Consider the following 18475-nt stretch of genomic DNA (forward strand, 5'->3'; position numbering starts at 1 on the left):
CAAGGAAGAGATGCAGTATCAACTGGTCCTTGGGTCTGTTTCACTTGGGTCACTGGGTTTTAAAATATTGAACTATTTTTGAACCCATTCTTATAGTATTGAACCCATTTTCCAGCATTTAAAAAGTGTAAGAATTTACATAATAATATAGATTTCAGGTTTCTTTGGAGTAATTGGACTGTCTACTCTGAACCCCACTTTGATGCAGGATTGCCATCTCCGACAGCTGAGTGGTAGCTGCTGCCCTTCGCCCCAGTCCCCACCACTCCTTGCTACTTCCCCAACAATGAGGCCAAACACTGACTAGTGCCAGCCTAGTGCCATCCAGCTAGTGGTCTGTGACTCACTGGGGTGGGCTGTCACCCAGGGAGGTGACAGCAGTCAGATAGAATGGCAAAGACATCAGAGTCTAGTTTAGACAGAGAGAAAACGGTAGGAAAGTACAGTGCTGGCTGCAGTGCTACCCCTGTGAGGGCAGAGCCAGCTGCCAGAGGAGTATGGCCAGAGGCAGTAGGTGGAGGTGTGGACAGAGTTGGCAATAGCTAATGGGGATGCAGGGAAGGGGTATGGAGGTCTTAGGCAGAAGCTAGGCCTAAAGAAGCTGCCACACTGTGTGGGATACTGGGAGAGGCCCTGGGCTTTGGACAATTAAACAGAGTCATGAAGACCATGCATGGGGTGTTTGATGGTGATCTGACTGCTGCAAACAGAGCGAAAGCCTAGTTGACTAAAGGGCCTAGCCGGGAGCCTGTAGGTTTTAAAACACCTTTCTCTGATTTAACGATGTGGATGAACACATTTTCCTCCGTTCACCAGCCATTTAGTTGACCTCTTTTATGAGCTGCCTGTTCAAGTCACTCAGTCCTCAGTGGACTGTTTTTCCGTCTGTTGGCTTGGAGTGTCTTTTGGTCTCCAAATGGAATCTGATTCTTTCTCTGCTGATTTGAGAATCATGGCTCTGTAGGGCTGAGCGGGAGGGAGCTAAGTAAATCTTAGAGAAAAGTACAAATGACTTCTTGTGTCTCTTTGCCTCTTCTTACCCAGGTCAACTACAGGCAAAGCATTGACAAGCTGAAGTACAGCTCTGTGACCAACACCCCTCAGATTGTTCAAGCCAAAATCAACGCCCAGCAACTGAGTCATGTAAGTGACCTGCCCCTGCCCAGCTGGATATGGGGGACTTGTAATTGCTTTGCAGGGTCTGGATATCTGGTTCCCCAAAGATTTGACTTTCATTGATGGTGACATGTGTCCTAGTACAACCATGAGATGACTCTCTTTGATTTAAATGTTTTATTATACAAAATTTCAAATACATTCAAAAGTAGAAAGAATGTCATAATGAATCACCAGGTACCCATCACTCAGCTCAACTACTATTAACTCATGGCCAGTCTTGCTTCTATATGCCCATCCACTTCCCCCCGCCATATTATTTTGAAGAAAATCCTAAGTATTGTATAATTTAATCTATACATATTTTAGTATGACTCTCTAAAAGATAAAAATAATTTAAAATGTATTTATGCAATTTTAATATATCACACCAAAAAACTAACAACAATTCTTAACATCACCAACGTCCAGGTGGCATTCAGCATTCCAATTGTCTCATAAGGTTATAATTGTTTTTTACAGTTTGTCTGAATCAGGCTCCAAATAAGGTCCACACTTTGTGATTGGTTGATATGTCTTCAAGACTCTTTTCATCTTGAAGTTTTCCTCTTTATCACTTTTCTTTTCTTGCAAGTTGTTTGTTGAAGAACTTGAACTGTTTGTCCTATAACACTTCCCACATCTGAGCTTTGCTGACTGCATCCCATTGTGGACTTCATGTATTCCTCTGGCCTCCAAATGCCTGTAACATAGTGGTTGGATCTATAGGTTTGATCAGGTTCAGGTTTAATTTGGGGGCAAGACTGCTTCTCAGATGATGCTGTGTTCTTCCACTGAGAATCATATAATGTCTGGTTGGCTGTTCTTGTGTGTGATTTAAGATGACTTTTTTCCAATGGGGGCAGGCATTAGATAATTACTCTTTGAGTATCTACCCTGCACATAGCAAGAGGTTCAGAACTGCCCCAAGTTAAAAAAATAAGTTTCATACCCTCAAGTGCTTCAGAGAACAGTGGGTGAGGTAGCCACAGGGAAATCTTTTGCAAACTTATAACTTTGAGCATGCCTTTGAGTTGTCTGACTTTTCATTTGGTCTTCAATCTGTTAATTTAAAACACTCCTAAAATTACAGGCTTCCTTGTAAAAGGCCTTTTCCGGAAACTCCTTCTCGGCTACAGGCCTACAAAAAGAAAGTGAAAAAGAGAGTGTTCTCTCCAAAGTTCTCCTTCTGCCCATGTAAAAAACATGCAGTTACCCTGCAGGTTTATTTTAAATCCAACAGGTGAATTACCGTGCTGACTATGAGAAAAATAAGTTGAATTACACATTGCCACAGGATGTACCTCAGCTGGTGAAGGCCAGAACCAATGCCGAATTGTTTAGTGAGGTAAGCAGGCAGCATCGGTGAGATCGGGGTGAGGGTTACGCACAGACGTGGAAATGAAGATGCAAGGATGGTCCAGCAAAACAGGGACCAGGGGCTATTCTGTCCATGGAGAGGTTCATCAGAGGCGCCCATCAGGTTATAATTTTGAATTTTGCTGTCTCATGGCATGTGGTAGTTCACGGGGCTCAATGGATCATAGCAATTGAATTCTCACTGTATATGTACATGTATGATATGTGCTGGGACACCCCCCCACACACACACCTCATCATCAGTATCATCATCATGCTGATGACTTCTAGCTAGTGCTTTGCTGTGTGGGTAAAATTTAAGTTTTAAGAAAACCCATCTTAATCACCAGATGCTTCCGGGAGTCACAACTAGGCTGTGATTAGGCTTCTCATTCTAGATGGGATTCGTAGGGCAGGAGAACGTAAAAAGGAACTAACCTTGGATGGGGAGAGATCAATTAGGAGTTTGGGATTAACATATATACACACGACTATATATAGGATAGGCAAACAGCAGGGGCCTACTGTATAGCACAGGGAACTGTACTCAATATCTTGTAATAACCCATAATGGAAAAGAATACACACACACACACACACACACGCACACATATACACATCTAAATCACTTTTCTGTACACTTGAAACTGGCACAGCATCGTAAATTAATTATACTTCAATAAAACAAAATAAATAAGAAGGAATAACCTTTTCCATATGCTTATTCTGTGCTGGGCATTGGGATAGGCACTTTACATATGGAATTATTCAGTTGTTATAACCCCTTGGAGGCATTTACTACAGAGACACAGTTGGTGGCCTGGGCTTTGGTATCGGATAGAGAGAGTCAGGTGTCACTACCATGGCAATAATAATAACTTACATCCGTGTTGCACCTTACGTGCTTAGGTTATCTGTTTTCGTGTATACAATTTATTCTCACAGCCACCCTGAGACAGATAATATAGTATTGGTTTTTCAAATGGTAAACTGAGGCCCAAAGAGGTAAAGTGATTTGTCCAAGGTCACATGATCAGGAAACAACAGCGCTAGGATGAACCCATGGGTCTTCTCTTTGCCCCCTCCCATTAGCACTGCCCCGCATGACCCTATAGTGAGGGAATCAACCGTGTTAATAATTGATGTTATCACTTTGATAACAGCCAAAATTCTGGTCTGTAAACAGAAGAAGACTTTGTTATTGAAAAAACAAAAATCTGTTCAACTTTTGGCAGGACTCTGGATAGCGACTCCCATTCACCTGCGTTCTTGTTTGTCAGGTTAAGTACAAAGAAGGCTGGGAGAAGACAAAGGGGAAGGGATTTGAGATGAAGCTGGATGCCATGTCTCTGCTGGCCGCCAAAGCCTCCGGAGAGCTTGCTAGCAACGTAGGTTTTCTCTCATTAACTCAGAAATGCATAAGAAATTGTTCCGGTGAAACGTCAGTGGTCCCGCAGAAAAAAATAATGACTGTTAACATTGTAAACATCGCTATACTTTAATCTTCCACTGGGTTCGAGAAAGACTGGGAGGTGTTTTTTTAGATTTGTTCCCCTTGCACTTGTTAAACCACAGCCCCTTAGATGGCAAAGTTTCTCTCTCACAGTCGACTTTCCTCTTTCTCTCAAGATTAAATACAAAGAAGATTATGAAAAAGCAAAAGGCAAAGTCCTGGGAACTACAGACACGAGGCTTCTGCACTCCCTGCAGGTTGCCAAGATGAGCAGTGAGGTAAATGCTTTTCTACCCCCCAAAGCTTCACTTAGAGTTGTGCTGCTCTGAAAGTTTTCCTCCAGCCTGCTTCACTGGAGACTGTTATTTTTTCCACTTCCACTTATAATTTCTTTCCTGGCTTACATGAGAAGTGTTTTCTCTTTCTTTATTTTGGCAAAGGATACTGTTCTTTTAAAGTAGATGAGAAGCATGTGGTCGGGGACCGTCATCTACTGTTCACGGTACAAGACGATCGGCCACATCTATTCACTCTGCGGGTGTTTACTAAACAACTACTCTGCGTGAGATACGGTGTGAGACACTGGGGCCGTAAGAACAAACAGCACATAACTGGTTCCTCCCTAATGGAGCTTAATTCTACTGGGAGAGTTAGACAGGAGGCATCCTGTTTATTGAGGTGATGTCCTGGATGAATCCTCTCGTCCGAACACACACGATATTCAAAATGTTTAGCCACCAACTGGGGCATCCAGGCTCCAACCAGTCAGAATGACACTGCTTGTAAACAACTGTAATGGCTGGAGGTTAACCTTGGTAAATGTCACTTACCAGAAGCCTTTGGGGAAGGAAAGTTCTGCCAGAAGCTCAGACTTGGTTTCTAATTAAGACTTCGTTGTCAATGCCGAACAGGCAGAAAGGAAGCACGGGCATTGGTTTTCTGCTTTACGATGGCCTGCTCTACGCTGTGAGGTCAGCTTATGCCGCTCTGATGATGCAGTCAGATATAATTACCTAATGAGTCATGAAGGACCCAGGGCTTGAAATAGAATAAGAGTGTTGGCATCTGGGTCACCCTTGTGGTCGTGCCTACAGAACAAGCCCTATGATGTGCAGAGTCATGAAGCATTTGGCTTCAGTTTAGACAGAGAACAAATTGGTGTTTCCCATTTGCAGTTGGAGCAAATGGGGCCAAAAAGGATGGACTTGCCCAAAGTCATATAGTAGTCCGCGGTAGTGGTGGAGGAGTGGAGAATTAGACCCTAGAACTCTTACTTACTGGCACCGTGCTGCTTCTGCTGTACTACCTCTCCTCACCATCACACCATCACCATACCACCGTCACTATCACCATATCACCAGAAACACCATCACCACCGTCATCACGTCATCCATCCTCATTGCTAACATTTATCAAGTGTTTGCTCTGTGCCATCCCTGCACTAAGTGGGTTTGAGCTACTCTTTTGTTTACTTATCACAATAGCCCTCCAAGGAAAATGAGCCATTAGAGAGGTAATGTGACTTTCTAGAGGTCATCTAGCTGACAAAGGGCTGATCAGATCTGAACTCAAGCTTGGCTGGCCCTGGAGCCCAAGCTTTGTTACTTTGCCTCTTAAAGTTTCTACAGAAACCAGGGGTAGAGCGTTCTCTTCCTGGAGCAACTGAGGAAAAAGAGTTAGGAGGCATTCCTCCCAGAGACAAAGTAGTGTGAGACCTCAGTTTCCGGGTGCCACCACCTTACAGAGCCAAGACTTGGGTCACATCCTTTGGACAGACAGGTGCCATTGTCCAGAGTGCCAGTTCCTCATGGAAACCTGGCCTGCTTTCCGGTGTTTTCACATCACTCCTGCCAAGGCAGGCTTCACGTAACACAGCGTGTTTTGGTGCGTTCAAGGTTGAATACAAGAAAGGCTTCGAAAAGAGTAAGACCCACTTTCACCTGCCCATGGACATGGTCAACATGAGGCACGCTAAGAAGGCCCAAGCTCTGGCCAGTGACCGGGGCTACAGGAAGAAACTGCATGGATACACCGTGCTGCCTGAAGATATGAAGACTTGCTGGGCCAAGAAAGCCTATGGGCTGCAGAGTGAGGTGAGCCCTGGCCCTTTGCCAGTTCTCCCCACGCATCTCTTGCAACTGGATACAGTGACAATTTCAGAGTGATTTAGAACCTGTGCATGAGTCTATTAGGTGACTCAGAGGACTAAGAAGAATTTCTGGAGATGTGCCAGGCCCAGGGAGGATGGATGGGGAGGTAGAGATAGAGAATGAGTCAAGACAGTGGAGACTAGAGGGTGGAGGATTGGGGCTCAGAGCTATTGCGAAAGTCAAGATGTGTCGGTAACGGGATGAGCAAAGAGGAAGCAAGTGTTGAAAATGGTAAATCTGGTAAATGTTGAAAAGTACATCTGGGAAGTGTAGCAGGTTGGCAGATAAGATCCTTAGGCAAAAAGTCTGAAAATCCCTCTTTTTGGTAAGGCAGTGAGGTGTTTCAGAGTTAAGGTAGAACAGCCTCTTCTGATTACAAGGTGAGCCAGTGGCTTCACCCCCAAGCAGAGTTCTGCCGGACTATAACGGAGCGGAGAGCAGCTCTTCCACAGAGACAGATACAGGATCGAGGGCTTTCCTAACTCGCCCGTTAACTTTGCCCCATCCACATCCACGTGTCTGATTAGAGCTTGGTTTTTCTCTTGCAGCTGCAGTACAAGGCCGACCTCTCGTGGATGAAAGGCGTTGGGTGGCTGACGGAAGGCAGCCTCACTTTGGAGCAGGCCAAGAAGGCTGGGCAGCTGGTCAGCGAGGTAACCTGAGCCCAGGCCCCCAGCTTCTAGTCTCTCTCAGCCCAAGTCACCACCGAGAGAGCCACCTTTCCCTCTGATTCCTCCCCCATCCCCAGGCTTATTTTGAGTGAGACTCAGAAGAGCACGTCTTCATTTTGCATGCATAGCACACCCTGAACTAACTTTCATACCCTTAAGCTTCCCGGGGAGGCATTTGTAAGAAGCCAACTAAAAGTAGGAGTTGGATCCAAAGCCTCCTTCAGAACGGTTGTGATATACAGTTAGTCACGTAGGAAACACGTTTATTGTGTAAGAAGTGTGTGATTCCTTCTGAATCAGAGAATCTGGTGTTTGGAGGTCGGCATTCTCATGGTGCGTGTGCCTTAAACTCACTGCAGACTTCGGGCAAGTCACTCAACACTGCCGATCCTCTTTCTCTCTTATAAAAATGAGAACGTTGGAAAGGATGCTCTACAAAGTCCCCGTGGCTCCAAGCCTGTGCTTCTCTTTATACCGTGTAGAGCTGGCGTTGGCAGCAGGCAGAGGAGGACTTTTGAAGGACATTTCGTTTGGAAATGGGACTATTGTGGGAGCTCTGTTTGGGATCTTCAAAGGGGTTTCTTATTTCGGTGCCAGGAAGGCTGGGTTGGCATTTCTCTCGCATAAGGTAATAATAGTGACGATAACAGCTGCCATTTATGGACTGGTAATAATTATGTAACCACTGCTATCATTCATTGATGACTTTGAGTGCATTGCATACCTATTGTTCATTTGTCGCTCACATTTACTATTGCTATGTGAGTAGACACTAGTAGTATTCTATTAATATCCCCATTTTACATTTGCGAAAGGTGAGAGACAAAACCACATTTCAGTAAGTGGCAGGGCTGGGATCTGTACCCAGTATTTTGGTCCAATGCCCCAGCTCTGGACTATTAAACAAAATTGAATCCCCCAAACACGTTTTGTAATTTATTCTCATTTTTCAACTGTACTCATCCTTCTCTCAGACAGAAACACATTGAAAGTTAGAGTGCATAAATAAGGAGGGTTCTCATTACTTAACTTCTCTGAGACCAACTGAAATCCAGGTGGAGCAAGCCGAACCCCATTTGACTTGGATGGGCTGCAGTAAGGGGACCTTCTGCCTTAGGAATGCCCGTTCCTGTCTCACTTCCTATACTGACTAATTTTCATGCTCCTCAAGGGGCAAGAAGGTATCATTTCCTTTGCCTTTTTCATGTCCCTGCTCTGCCCTGGGCAGAGTGGGTTCTTGGTACCTCCCTACACACTTAGGATTTGACCAATGCAGAGGCTGGGATGCCCGGGAATTTCCAGCCATGGGAGGGGCACTGTGACTTCCTTCAATTACGTAGGGAAGGAGTTTTCCCATTCAACACACTGGAATGAGAAAGAAAAAGTACAAGTCTCTTTGGAATATTTTTTGCAGATTCATTTTTTTCCCGAAGGGAAGAAATTTTGGAGTTTTCCATATTCCAATCCCTATTTTGGGTTCGACTAGTATCGACAACCCTCTTGCTGACAGCACTGGGGGCTCTGCTCGTCTCTGATCTCCCTACCACGTGTTCCATAAGCCATTCTCAGCAGCCTCCTTTCCCATCAACTCTGGCAACTCCAACGGAAAAGCCAGAGGAACCAGCCTCCAGGAAGGACAAGAAGTCCCCGTGGGGGGACAGAATTAGCACATTCAAATTTTGCCAGTTGCATGGTGGCTGTGAGATGGCAACATGATGAAGACAAGCCCAGTGATCTGGAACACGGAGAGCTGGGAGGGCAAATCCCACCTTGCCACCCACCTGCTGAATGTGACTCTTGGCGTTGCCCTTCGTTAGAGCTGATACTTCCTGGGTCATCCTGACGGCACTGTGAATAACAGTGATGGCGAGCATAGTGAACACTTACTCTGCCCAGGGACTCGACTCGTGGCAAGTGTGGCATGGAAGCCTCCGCACCACCCTCAGTGAAGCAGCTTCTATTGTTTTCCACACTGTACAGTCCAAGCCCGAGTGGCTCAGGTGATCCAGTGATGTGCCCAAGGCCGTGAAGCCGAATAGGTAGAGGGGAGATTTGGACCTTGGGATTCATGGTTGTAAAGTCCAAGTTCCCTCCACCTCGCTCTCCTATGTCAGATCTAGGTTTATAAAATGGCTCCATCCCAGGGCTCATGGTAACATACAGCGTTCACAGAAGGGAAAATTCCAGTCCCCATTCAGTAGTAGCAACTCAAACAAGCTCACCAGGGCTGGAAGTCTCAGGTGTGCATGGTCCTCTTTAAGCTATAGGACCAGCCGGAGCATCCCCCCTGGGGAAATGCTTGGGTCACAGAAGGTATGCGTGTGTATGCATGTGTGTGATGGTGGGGACAGCCCGATCCTAATGCTATGGGGTCCCTTTTCTTTGGAAACAGAAAAACTACAGGCAGAGGGTGGACGAGCTGAAGTTTACCAGTGTGGCCGACAGTTCCCAGATGGAGCACGCCAAGAGGAGCCAGGAGCTGCAGAGTGGGGTGAGTCCCAGGCTGCCCTTTCTCCACCGGGCTGCTGTGTCATGGGCCTGGGAACCTCTGGGGACAGCAGCGGGTGCTGCCCATGCATGATCCAGGGACCGAAGAGCCTTTCCTTTAAATAGGCTGGACCCAGCTCTCTATGGGCTTCCAGGCCTCCCTGCCTCACCCACTACACTTCTCCTCTGGTTGTTAAGGGCAGATGTCAACTGACATTATTCCTTTTCAGCTTTCAGTCTTTCCTAGTTCCTTCTTTCTTTCTCCTTCTTTTCTCTCTTATCAAAGACTCCATAATTCTGGAGCCAGGAGAGAGGAGGATAACATTTGCTTGTGGGATGTGTGCATTTCATGCCCACTTGAGCTCAAATGTGGAAGGTGGGACAACGAAACACCACATATGTTATTTACATGTTAGTGGTCAACGGCCGAACAGGTGTAGCTGCTACCATCTGGCCAGGACATTCCTACCTTTCCTTCCTAGAGGTCCAGGTACACCTGCCATGAAAGCATGCAATCAGCATAGTTCAGAGTCAGCAGAAAACCACTGCATGGAAACTCAAGCTGGGGAGTGGGAGAGGGTGGAAGAGAGAAAGAGCAGGAGTGATATGGTTTCCACAGAGGAGATGTTCACTCATGTTGCCTTTTTGGTTACTGTTCACTTTCCAGGTGTCAGTACCTGTGGAAACATTAGGTTTGATTATGGGGTGCAGGTGACAGGGGATGCTTCTTATTTTTCCCACCTGGGGAGTCTGTGCTCCTCTGAGCCCTCAGGTGGGTTACTTTTTGTGGCCATGGACACTGTGGATGGGGACAGCTTGGGGAAGTCGATGCCTCCTCAAGGGAAAGGTGTGAAAACGAAAACCTTAGAGGGGATCTCAGGTTGACGCCCCGGCTACATTCTCCTCCCGGCCCCTCACTGCTGCTGCTCCTTCCTGCATCACCTCTTCTGCGTTAAGCCTCGCTTCCTGCACGCTGCCAGCAGCATCAGGTCTGGTTGGTCTGGTGATGGACTTTCCACGTAAGACGCAGGGAGCTGAGCGGCCAGCCACCTCCTCCCTTGCCTCCTGCTTCTGACCCGGTGCTCTCTCCCTACAGGTGGTCTACAAAGCAGGGCACGAGCAGTCTGTCCATCAGTACAGCATCAGCAAAGACGAGCCTCTCTTCCTACAGGCCCAAGCCAACGCCGCCAGTCTCAGTGAGGTACAGCCAGAGGGAGTGAGCAGCCCAGGGCTCTGCTTCCCTGCGTGTAGGCGCCTGGTCCACAGAACCCACCGGCCATGTCGGTGTGTCTGTGTCAGCTGAGGCTGCGTACGTCTGGTCATCGTAAACAGCTCGTGACCAGTATCTTAGGGGAGGGAAGACCAGCCTTTGGTAGGAATGAGCTGGTGGGAGATTTGAACCACTGACTCTAGGATGGGGTAGGAGGAAGTGGTTATTCCGGGACTGGAGTTAAAACAGCGTTAAGAGGGGAGTAAATAAGAGCTCAGACATTAGCTTCAAACTGCCTGGGTTTGATCCTTGTTTCTAACACTTACTAGGTGTGCAAGCTTAACCAGTTTCTTCTCTCTTGGTTGTCCCAAAATGGGACATGAGGGCACTCCTAGCCTCCTCGACATTAGGTCGCCTTGAGGCTTCAGCGAGCTGATATATGCAAAACACTCAGAGTGTTCACAGGGCAGTTGTTCCTTAGACACGAAAGCTTGCACAGTTCCAGCTTTCCTTCTCTGTCTTCTAAGGGGGGGCCTTTCTTGGCTCTTCTGCTTGGCTCCCAGGTCTTTAGGGTCCTGATCCGAGGAATGGGTAGAGGGGAGAATTAGAAGGAGCAACAGAAGCTAAACTGATTCACACACAAAAATGGAGGGAGCCTTCCAGAAGAAAGAACTTGAAATCTGGAGGTGGGGGGCAGGACAAAAAATGGGAGGAACAAAGAAAAGACCCACATGGACTAGAGGCTGGGCTCGGAAAGGAAAAGGGGTGCAGCTGGAGCAGCTGCTGGGCTGGTGGTGTGTGTGGACAGAGATGGAGAAGAGAATTTTCAGCCATGCTGCTGTGGGTTGTGCAATGTTATTCCACCCGTGACAAGTCATTAAGACTTCCATGAAGACGCCTAGTATTTTCCAAGTCTTCTGGAGTTCAATTTCTGCCTCTTTTGGCCAAAGCCCTATGTGGCAAGAGGCCTCAAGGCAGGAACAAGAAGGTCTGGTTGTATTCCAGTTACAGGTTTCTCTGGCTCTCAGGGTTTCTACAGAAGGATGTAATAGGTGTTTGCCTCTTGGAGAGGTCACTGAAGAGTCTAAGTGAAGCCCTCTCACATGAGGATGATCTCTTGTCTCCTAAATCCCCTTAGAAACTGTATAAGAGCAACTGGGAAAAGCAGAAGGCGAAAGGGTTTGAGCTGCGTCTTGACTCCTTGGCCTTCCTGGCAGCCAAAGCCAAGAGGGACCTGGCCAGCGAGGTAAGCCAGTCCCCAGCTTGTGCTCGACACCACGGATCCTGACATTTACATCTGGGAGAGTCTGAAAGTGTCCTGGCAGGTTTTCAGTCTCTCTGAGCCTCAGGGGTCTAATGTGTAAGATGTAGATAAATATGACCACCTTGCAGTGAGATAATCGTTGAAGTGTCTGGTACACTGCCTGCTGCACACTGGCTTTTGGTAAGTCGTAACTGTTATTATGAGCAGTAGTAGTGTGAGTGGTAATCCAAATCACTCACTTTACAGATAAGCTGATGCCCAGAGACATTCCATGACTTTCTAAGGTTGTAGAGGCCTGCTCTGGTGTCGGATAGACTTGGGATAAAATGCCAACTCCATCACCTACCAGTTTGTGATTTGGGGCAGGTTGTTTAACCTTTCAAAATCTCAGTTAACTCATGGGTAAATTGGTAATTGCAAAATGGTTATGAGGAAATGAAATGAATTGAGGTATATTAAGTGTTCTGTAGTCCAGTGCTGTCTGTTATGAGTCTGATGTGAGATGAGGAGCCTAGGACAGAATGTAAGTCAAACTCTGCTTCCTTCATCGAGAAAGTCTTGCTTCCAAAAAAACCCCCAATATATATGCATGTATATATATTCTGTATCTATTGTGTGTATATATATATATATATATATATATATATATATATATGTATATGTATATATATATATATATATAGTATATGTATGTACAGAAAATATATCCGTAAATGTATATAGGTATCAGCTGAACTAAACAGTGGCTTGGCAATGTGGTTGATTTCCGTTATGACACAAGCCCCTTATCTTATCAACTGGTAACATTTTACAAACCAGCACTTGTCTTCAGATGCACTTTGAGTGACACAGATTTATACCATGCCTGGCTCATCGTAAGTGTTCAATAAATTGTGGCAGATATTAATACCGTTGTTCTTGCTGGCAGATTTGAGAGTAGAGCCCAAGTCTCCTGATGGCCACGGTAATGATGAGGTTGAAATGATGCCACACACCAGTATTCTGTTACAGTTTTCAAAGCATTTCTATATTTATTCGTTTTTCGGATCCTCATTACTTTTGGCCTAGTGCTTTTTCAGGCCAATGTGCTCCCTTTTGCTCCCCATAACTCCTAAATATTTATATGTACCTCAGTTGTCTTTAATTTGAGCTTCTTTCTGAAACAGCAGTTGTATTTTAGATATTCCGTGTCTTTTCATTTTGTGATGACTTTCTCTTTATAATATTCTCACTGTTGCTAAAAAAGATTATACAGTGGCTTTCATGAAAGCAACAGGCCACTTAAAAATAAACCCAGATATACATAGAGAAAAGATAGAATTTCACCAGGAAATTGAGAAGACTGTTCTATAGCTGAACTTTCAGTTTAGCTCTGAGCTTTCTGGCAGTCCAGGTGTAAAAGGAAATAATGAGTAGTAATATTTTTTTTCACTCTTTGATCAAAGGAAATACATCAGTTGTTCTAAGGAGGCAAGCTTTCTGTGACACTAATTCTGATAGGATTCTGTTGTATGGCTTTGCTCTAACTTTCTTGCATGGCTTGATACTTAATTCCTTTAGGAGATGCTAATGTACCCCTGCTCTCTTCCTCTCATTTAGGTGAAGTACAAGGAGAACTATGAAAAGTCCAGAGGGAAACTCATTGGGGCTAAGGGTGCCCGGGGGGATTCGCAAATTAGCCACTCACTGCAAATGTCCAAGCTGCAGAGTGAACTGGAGTACAAGAAGGGATTTGAGGACACCAAATCCCAGTGCCACGTCCCCCTGGACATGATCCACCTCGCGCATGCCCGCAAGGCTCAGCACTTAGCCACAGACATAGGCTACAAGACGGCATCCCATCACTTTACAGCTTTGCCCACAGACATGAAGGTGGAATGGGCCAAGAAGGCTTACGGTTTACAGAGTGATGTAAGCTCTGTGTGGGGGTTTATGTGTGTGTGTGCTGGTGTTGGTGCCAGGGTTTTCCCAAACCCTTCAGGATGTCGTTTATTCTCTGAGATGCCTGTTTCTGGATCCCTAAGTGGAAACATTTTAGCTTCCTAGTGCTTTAACTTTTACTCAAACTATGCCCATTTTAGATTCTATACTACCCCAAAAAATCATACAGTTACTCCTTTCTTCTTGGAATTCTGATCTACATATGTTTTCCGTATTTCTTTTTCTTGCAGGGCGGTGGCGACAGTGGGGTGGGAGGCATGTATTTGTGACCTTAACTGTGGCCTGCTCTGGGAGAGCATCCCTGGTACTCATTCTAATGCTGGTAGTCCCATTTTTAGAAAGGGCACCTTGCTAGTCGTCAACAACCCTCTCCCCTTTCTCGTTATATTCTTTCATCTTCGGTTGACTCTTGCAAGAGAAAGTGGGTGAACCGAACAGGCAGGTCAGTTGCAACCAGACTGTCACACGTGGGCTTGGGGTGGAGGCAGCGCAGACACACCCTTCCAGGTAGAGCTCTTTCCGGATCGAGAGGTGATATGCTAGTTTTAGAGACGTGTCCACTTAAATGGCTTTCCATTAAAAGTACTCCTTCAATGGCAAGGGAGAAAATGAGAACTACCCCCCGCCCCGCACCGAGCTTCCTAAGAAGGAACTGGCACCGTGGGAAGCCTCGAATGTCTTGTGATATTCCCTCAAATAGCTCCCCACCTGGGTTCTGTTGTGAATTCTCATTTTCTTCTCCCCTGCATGTCATTTTAAACAAGAGACCAGGCAAAGCAGACAGCGAGGACGGCCTTCTTCCGGAGGCCTGCGTGGCCCGTAATGAGGGATGCGGCTCATTTGGCTCCTGCGGCCCCACCCCCAATAGTGTCGGGCGGGGCCAAAGCCGCTGGCAGCGGGGCGGCTCCAATTAAGCGGGAAATTAATTTACATTTTGGAGCCCTACCTGTGACTGTGCAGAAATAGATAAGACAAAAGTGGCATCTAATTTGACTCAGCTGGCACCAGGGCGACATTGGGGAGCTGTTAACAGCCCTTTAAGTGTCCGCACACCAACAATGGCCTGCCTTTTTTTTTTCTTTCCTTTCTCCTTTGTCAGAACCAATACAGGGCAGATGTGAAGTGGATGAAAGGCACGGGCTGGGTCGCCACCGGGTCATTAAATGTGGAGCAGGCGAAGAAGGCAGGAGCACTCATTAGCGAGGTGAGATTCCCTGACAGCGTGCAGCAGGCCTGGCTGCATTAGGCGTGCGGCATTTCTGTATAAAATTAAAATAATTTCCACTCAAAAGGCAAAGAAGAAGGCAAAGCTACATGAAAGGCCTCAAAACCCAGACTAAGGCTGGTAATTAGAGGGAAACTACATACCAAACACACCCCAGTAGGGGCCCAGAGAGCCCGGGCCAAAACAAAGTGGGTGACAAATGATATTATGAATAATAATGACAATCAAACAGAGCTCAATTGCTACCCAGCAACTCACCTTTTTAATGAAGCAACACGGGACAGGTGATAAAAAGATACATTTATTGCACCTAGAAAGCCCTTTTGTGACTTCACGCACATTTTCTCCCTTTCTTTCTGCAGCAGGCAGTGTAAACAGTTTTTGAATATTCATGTGGTGTCGAACACGTGACACGGTTCTGGTTCTTTTTTGTTGGAGGGTCTCATTCCTATCTGAATCTCACTCCCGTCTACTCGCAGCCAACCTCGCTGGACCCGAAGGCTTATGAAAGGAGCCCTTTCCTCGCATTTTAGGGCAGTATCCCTGAGCAGGTCTTTTAAAGATGAGATCAGGGTTTCTCAGCCTTGGCCCTGTGGACGTTTTGATAATTCTGTGCGGTGGGGCTGTCCTGGGCCTGGCGGGATGTTTGGCAGCCTCCCTGGCCTCTACGCACTAATGCTAATGGTACCATTTCCCATTATACACATCACTTAGACTTCGAGATGATTCCTTCGTGCATCAAAGTCTGGCATCCAAGGGATCTTTTTGGAACCATTTGTCCCACGGTGGTCTTAATCTTCTACCACATTTTGCAAACTTATTCAACAGATTTGCTTATCTTCCGTGCTTTATACTTAGTCCTCAAACTTCAGGGAGGCAAGACATCTTCCAGCAACTTTTCCCAACCATCTCATTCCAGCTTGGCACATGTCCAGTTTAGTGTCAAATTGGATTGGCCTCTAAATTTTCAGACAGAATGCCAGGCACCGTGAAAGAGCCGCAGATGCACACACACCTGTCATTTAAAGCAGGAGTTAGCAAACCTTTTTTTGTAAAGGACCTGATGGTAGATATTTTTCATTTTGTGGGCCACACTGCTTCTGTTGTAACTGCTTACCTCTACCATTGTAGCATGATGCAACCATAGACAATACGTAAGTGAACGGGCACGACTGTGTTCTAATAAATCTTTATTTACAAAAACAGTTGATGGGTCAAATTCAGCTGGATATTGAACTGTCTTCTTAAGACAACCCAGTATACAAATATCCAACCCAATAAATAAGGAAGTGTTTCTAAAATAATTGTTTGATTGGAGAAAAGATATACTTCATAATCCCATTAAGATAGCCACTGTTTTCAGTCTACTGGAACTGTAATTAAAAAAAAAAAAGGAATGAATTGAAGCATAATTTTCAGAATACTTCAAAATTGGGTATCTAGGACTCTGTTAGCATTTGAATTTCTTGTAATTTTTTTTTGTTTTACTCAGTCTCTTTCAAACTGTATGATGACTCCTTTCAATAATAGCACCCTTTTTCTTATAACACTTATAGAATTATTGTGTATGTTAACTGACCCGGTTTCTAAAGTGATTAGATAATGTACAGTCACTGACTTAAATGCAAGGGTTTTGACTCTGGTAATCTCTGCCCAGTTCTTTTGTGGAAGGAAAATGGAAAACTTCAGCTGATCAATGTAACTGTGAGTGTTCTTTCTTGCTTGGGAGACCCGAACTAAAATATGTAAACAACTGCAAGACAGTATTTGAAGGCTGTATAAAAAATCCTTCACTAAGTGTGTATCCTCTAGTATTTTACTGGTATAACCTAATTTTGAGATGTTTTCTTTGCACCAGGTAGAAATACTTTAATGTTAATTGACACGAGGTTATTCTTAAATTGAAACAAATATTAACCTGAAGGCACCTAGGATATAAAGATGGAGGAAGCCGAATAATAATTATGTTCACAAATTCACTCTAATCTCAAGCAACCTATGATTTTCTCTTTCAAATGGCATGAAAGAACAGCACAAAATTCACAGCTTTGATCTTTTTCTGCTCAACAGAAGAAGTACCGTCAGCATCCAGATGCTTTGAAGTTTACCAGTATTAAAGACACTCCGGAGATGGTCCAGGCCAGAATTAGTTACACCCAAGCAGTGGATGTAAGCGATAATGTATATACATTCCGACTCTAAGAGTGGGCTCTTCTTTCAACCCTGCGATTGAAGCCCAGGGGTTCTTGGCTTGCTCCTTCTGTTGTTCTAAGGATGAAGGAGCTTCTTATCCTTTGTTGAGGGCTCACCTTAGTGGCGGGGCCTCCTCATCAGGATGTAGATGGGTGTTACCGCTGCTCTTAGGATGCCAAGGAGGGCTCCACCACCCCACTGCCCCATGCTTTCACTCCTCCCCGTTTGCACGTCTCCGGGATTTGTCTGTGGTCGAGGTCTTTTCCCCTCTCCTTTTGTTTCGAAGCACTGTTTTCGGACATGGGACTTCTGGGCGAAATTCTTGGTAATTATAACACCTAGGAATTAGAATGCCTAGGGCTCCTTGGGACACACGGCAGGAATTCTTGCTTTCGGAATTCTCCCAAAGACTTTGAAAAGGATTTGGGTCTGATTTATGTACCTTAGACTAACTCTCGAGCCATTTCCCATACTCCCTTTATAAAATGAAGCCGAGATCTGGCCTTTTGCCCTCTCAGCGCAGGGTTCCTCGTAAACTAGACGGAATGATGAGGTCCTCTAAAAATTCATGTTAAGACGTGGATTAGCCCTGGCCGACTGATTCTACTGAGGGGGCCCCCAGGTCATTGCGCAGGGTGGACGTGCCTTTTAAATATCTTCAGACCATTTAACTTGCCATGGGGGAAACTGACAAAACTTGGTGGGGAGGGCTTTCAAAATGTCTCCCTTGCTTCCCCATTGAACAAATTATTCCTGTTGGCCCTTATTCGACAGGCATTCTGAGATGGCTTGAGTGCCCGTCAGAATATGTTATGGGATGATTTACGAACTTACGGGTTTAGAAATGTATAATTTCTTGACCATCACGCCTTCAGAAGCAGGTTTAATTCTGAGAAACACAGATGGTCAAACAAGAACTTTTGTATGGGAAAAAAAAAAAAAAAGAAAATAGCTGCTTTTTTCCTTATCCTAACTAACTCTAGGGGGCACTGCTGTGATACGTAGAAACTTGGACACATCTGATAAGATTTGGGATGGAAAAGCCTGGTTTAGAAACTTTCTCTGGTGGCAGATGCCAACTCCACGTGTCATTGCTAACTACTAGAATTATCATAAGCCCAGATAAGAGTTCTAGATGAAGAGCGCCCCAGACCCACCCAGGAAACGTTTATTAGCACAAGATTCCTTGAGGTGGCGGGAGGGTAGGAGGGTAGAAGGTCCAGAGAAAAGCTCGCCTGTGGAAGAGCCATTTTCTCTTGTGCCTGCTGAATTTTGATGTCCTTTCCTAGCTTGTAGTTAATAACGAAATTACTAGATGTTAACCAGCCATCATTTTCTCATCTGACAGCCGTCTCAGCAGTGTGCTA

The 18475-nt window shown here is 45.5% G+C and overlaps 1 protein-coding gene across 8 annotated transcripts in view; it reads left to right on the forward strand.

Annotated features, from left to right (window-relative positions):
* Window positions 1-18475, forward strand: part of NRAP (nebulin related anchoring protein) — a 75096-nt gene that overhangs the window by 30984 nt on the left and 25637 nt on the right. For all 8 annotated transcript variants that reach the window (XM_079900617.1, XM_079900622.1, XM_079900618.1 and 5 more), the window contains 12 exons: window positions 1045-1143; window positions 2399-2503; window positions 3795-3902; window positions 4144-4245; window positions 5863-6060; window positions 6666-6770; window positions 9181-9279; window positions 10372-10476; window positions 11624-11731; window positions 13349-13660; window positions 14790-14894; window positions 16986-17084. In XM_079900617.1, coding sequence (XP_079756743.1) covers window positions 1045-1143; window positions 2399-2503; window positions 3795-3902; window positions 4144-4245; window positions 5863-6060; window positions 6666-6770; window positions 9181-9279; window positions 10372-10476; window positions 11624-11731; window positions 13349-13660; window positions 14790-14894; window positions 16986-17084 — 1545 coding nt within the window. The remainder of the gene's footprint in view (window positions 1-1044; window positions 1144-2398; window positions 2504-3794; window positions 3903-4143; window positions 4246-5862; window positions 6061-6665; window positions 6771-9180; window positions 9280-10371; window positions 10477-11623; window positions 11732-13348; window positions 13661-14789; window positions 14895-16985; window positions 17085-18475) is intronic.

Source organism: Stenella coeruleoalba (assembly GCF_951394435.1).
Source record: "Stenella coeruleoalba genome assembly, chromosome: 16".
NCBI lineage: Eukaryota > Metazoa > Chordata > Mammalia > Artiodactyla > Delphinidae > Stenella > Stenella coeruleoalba.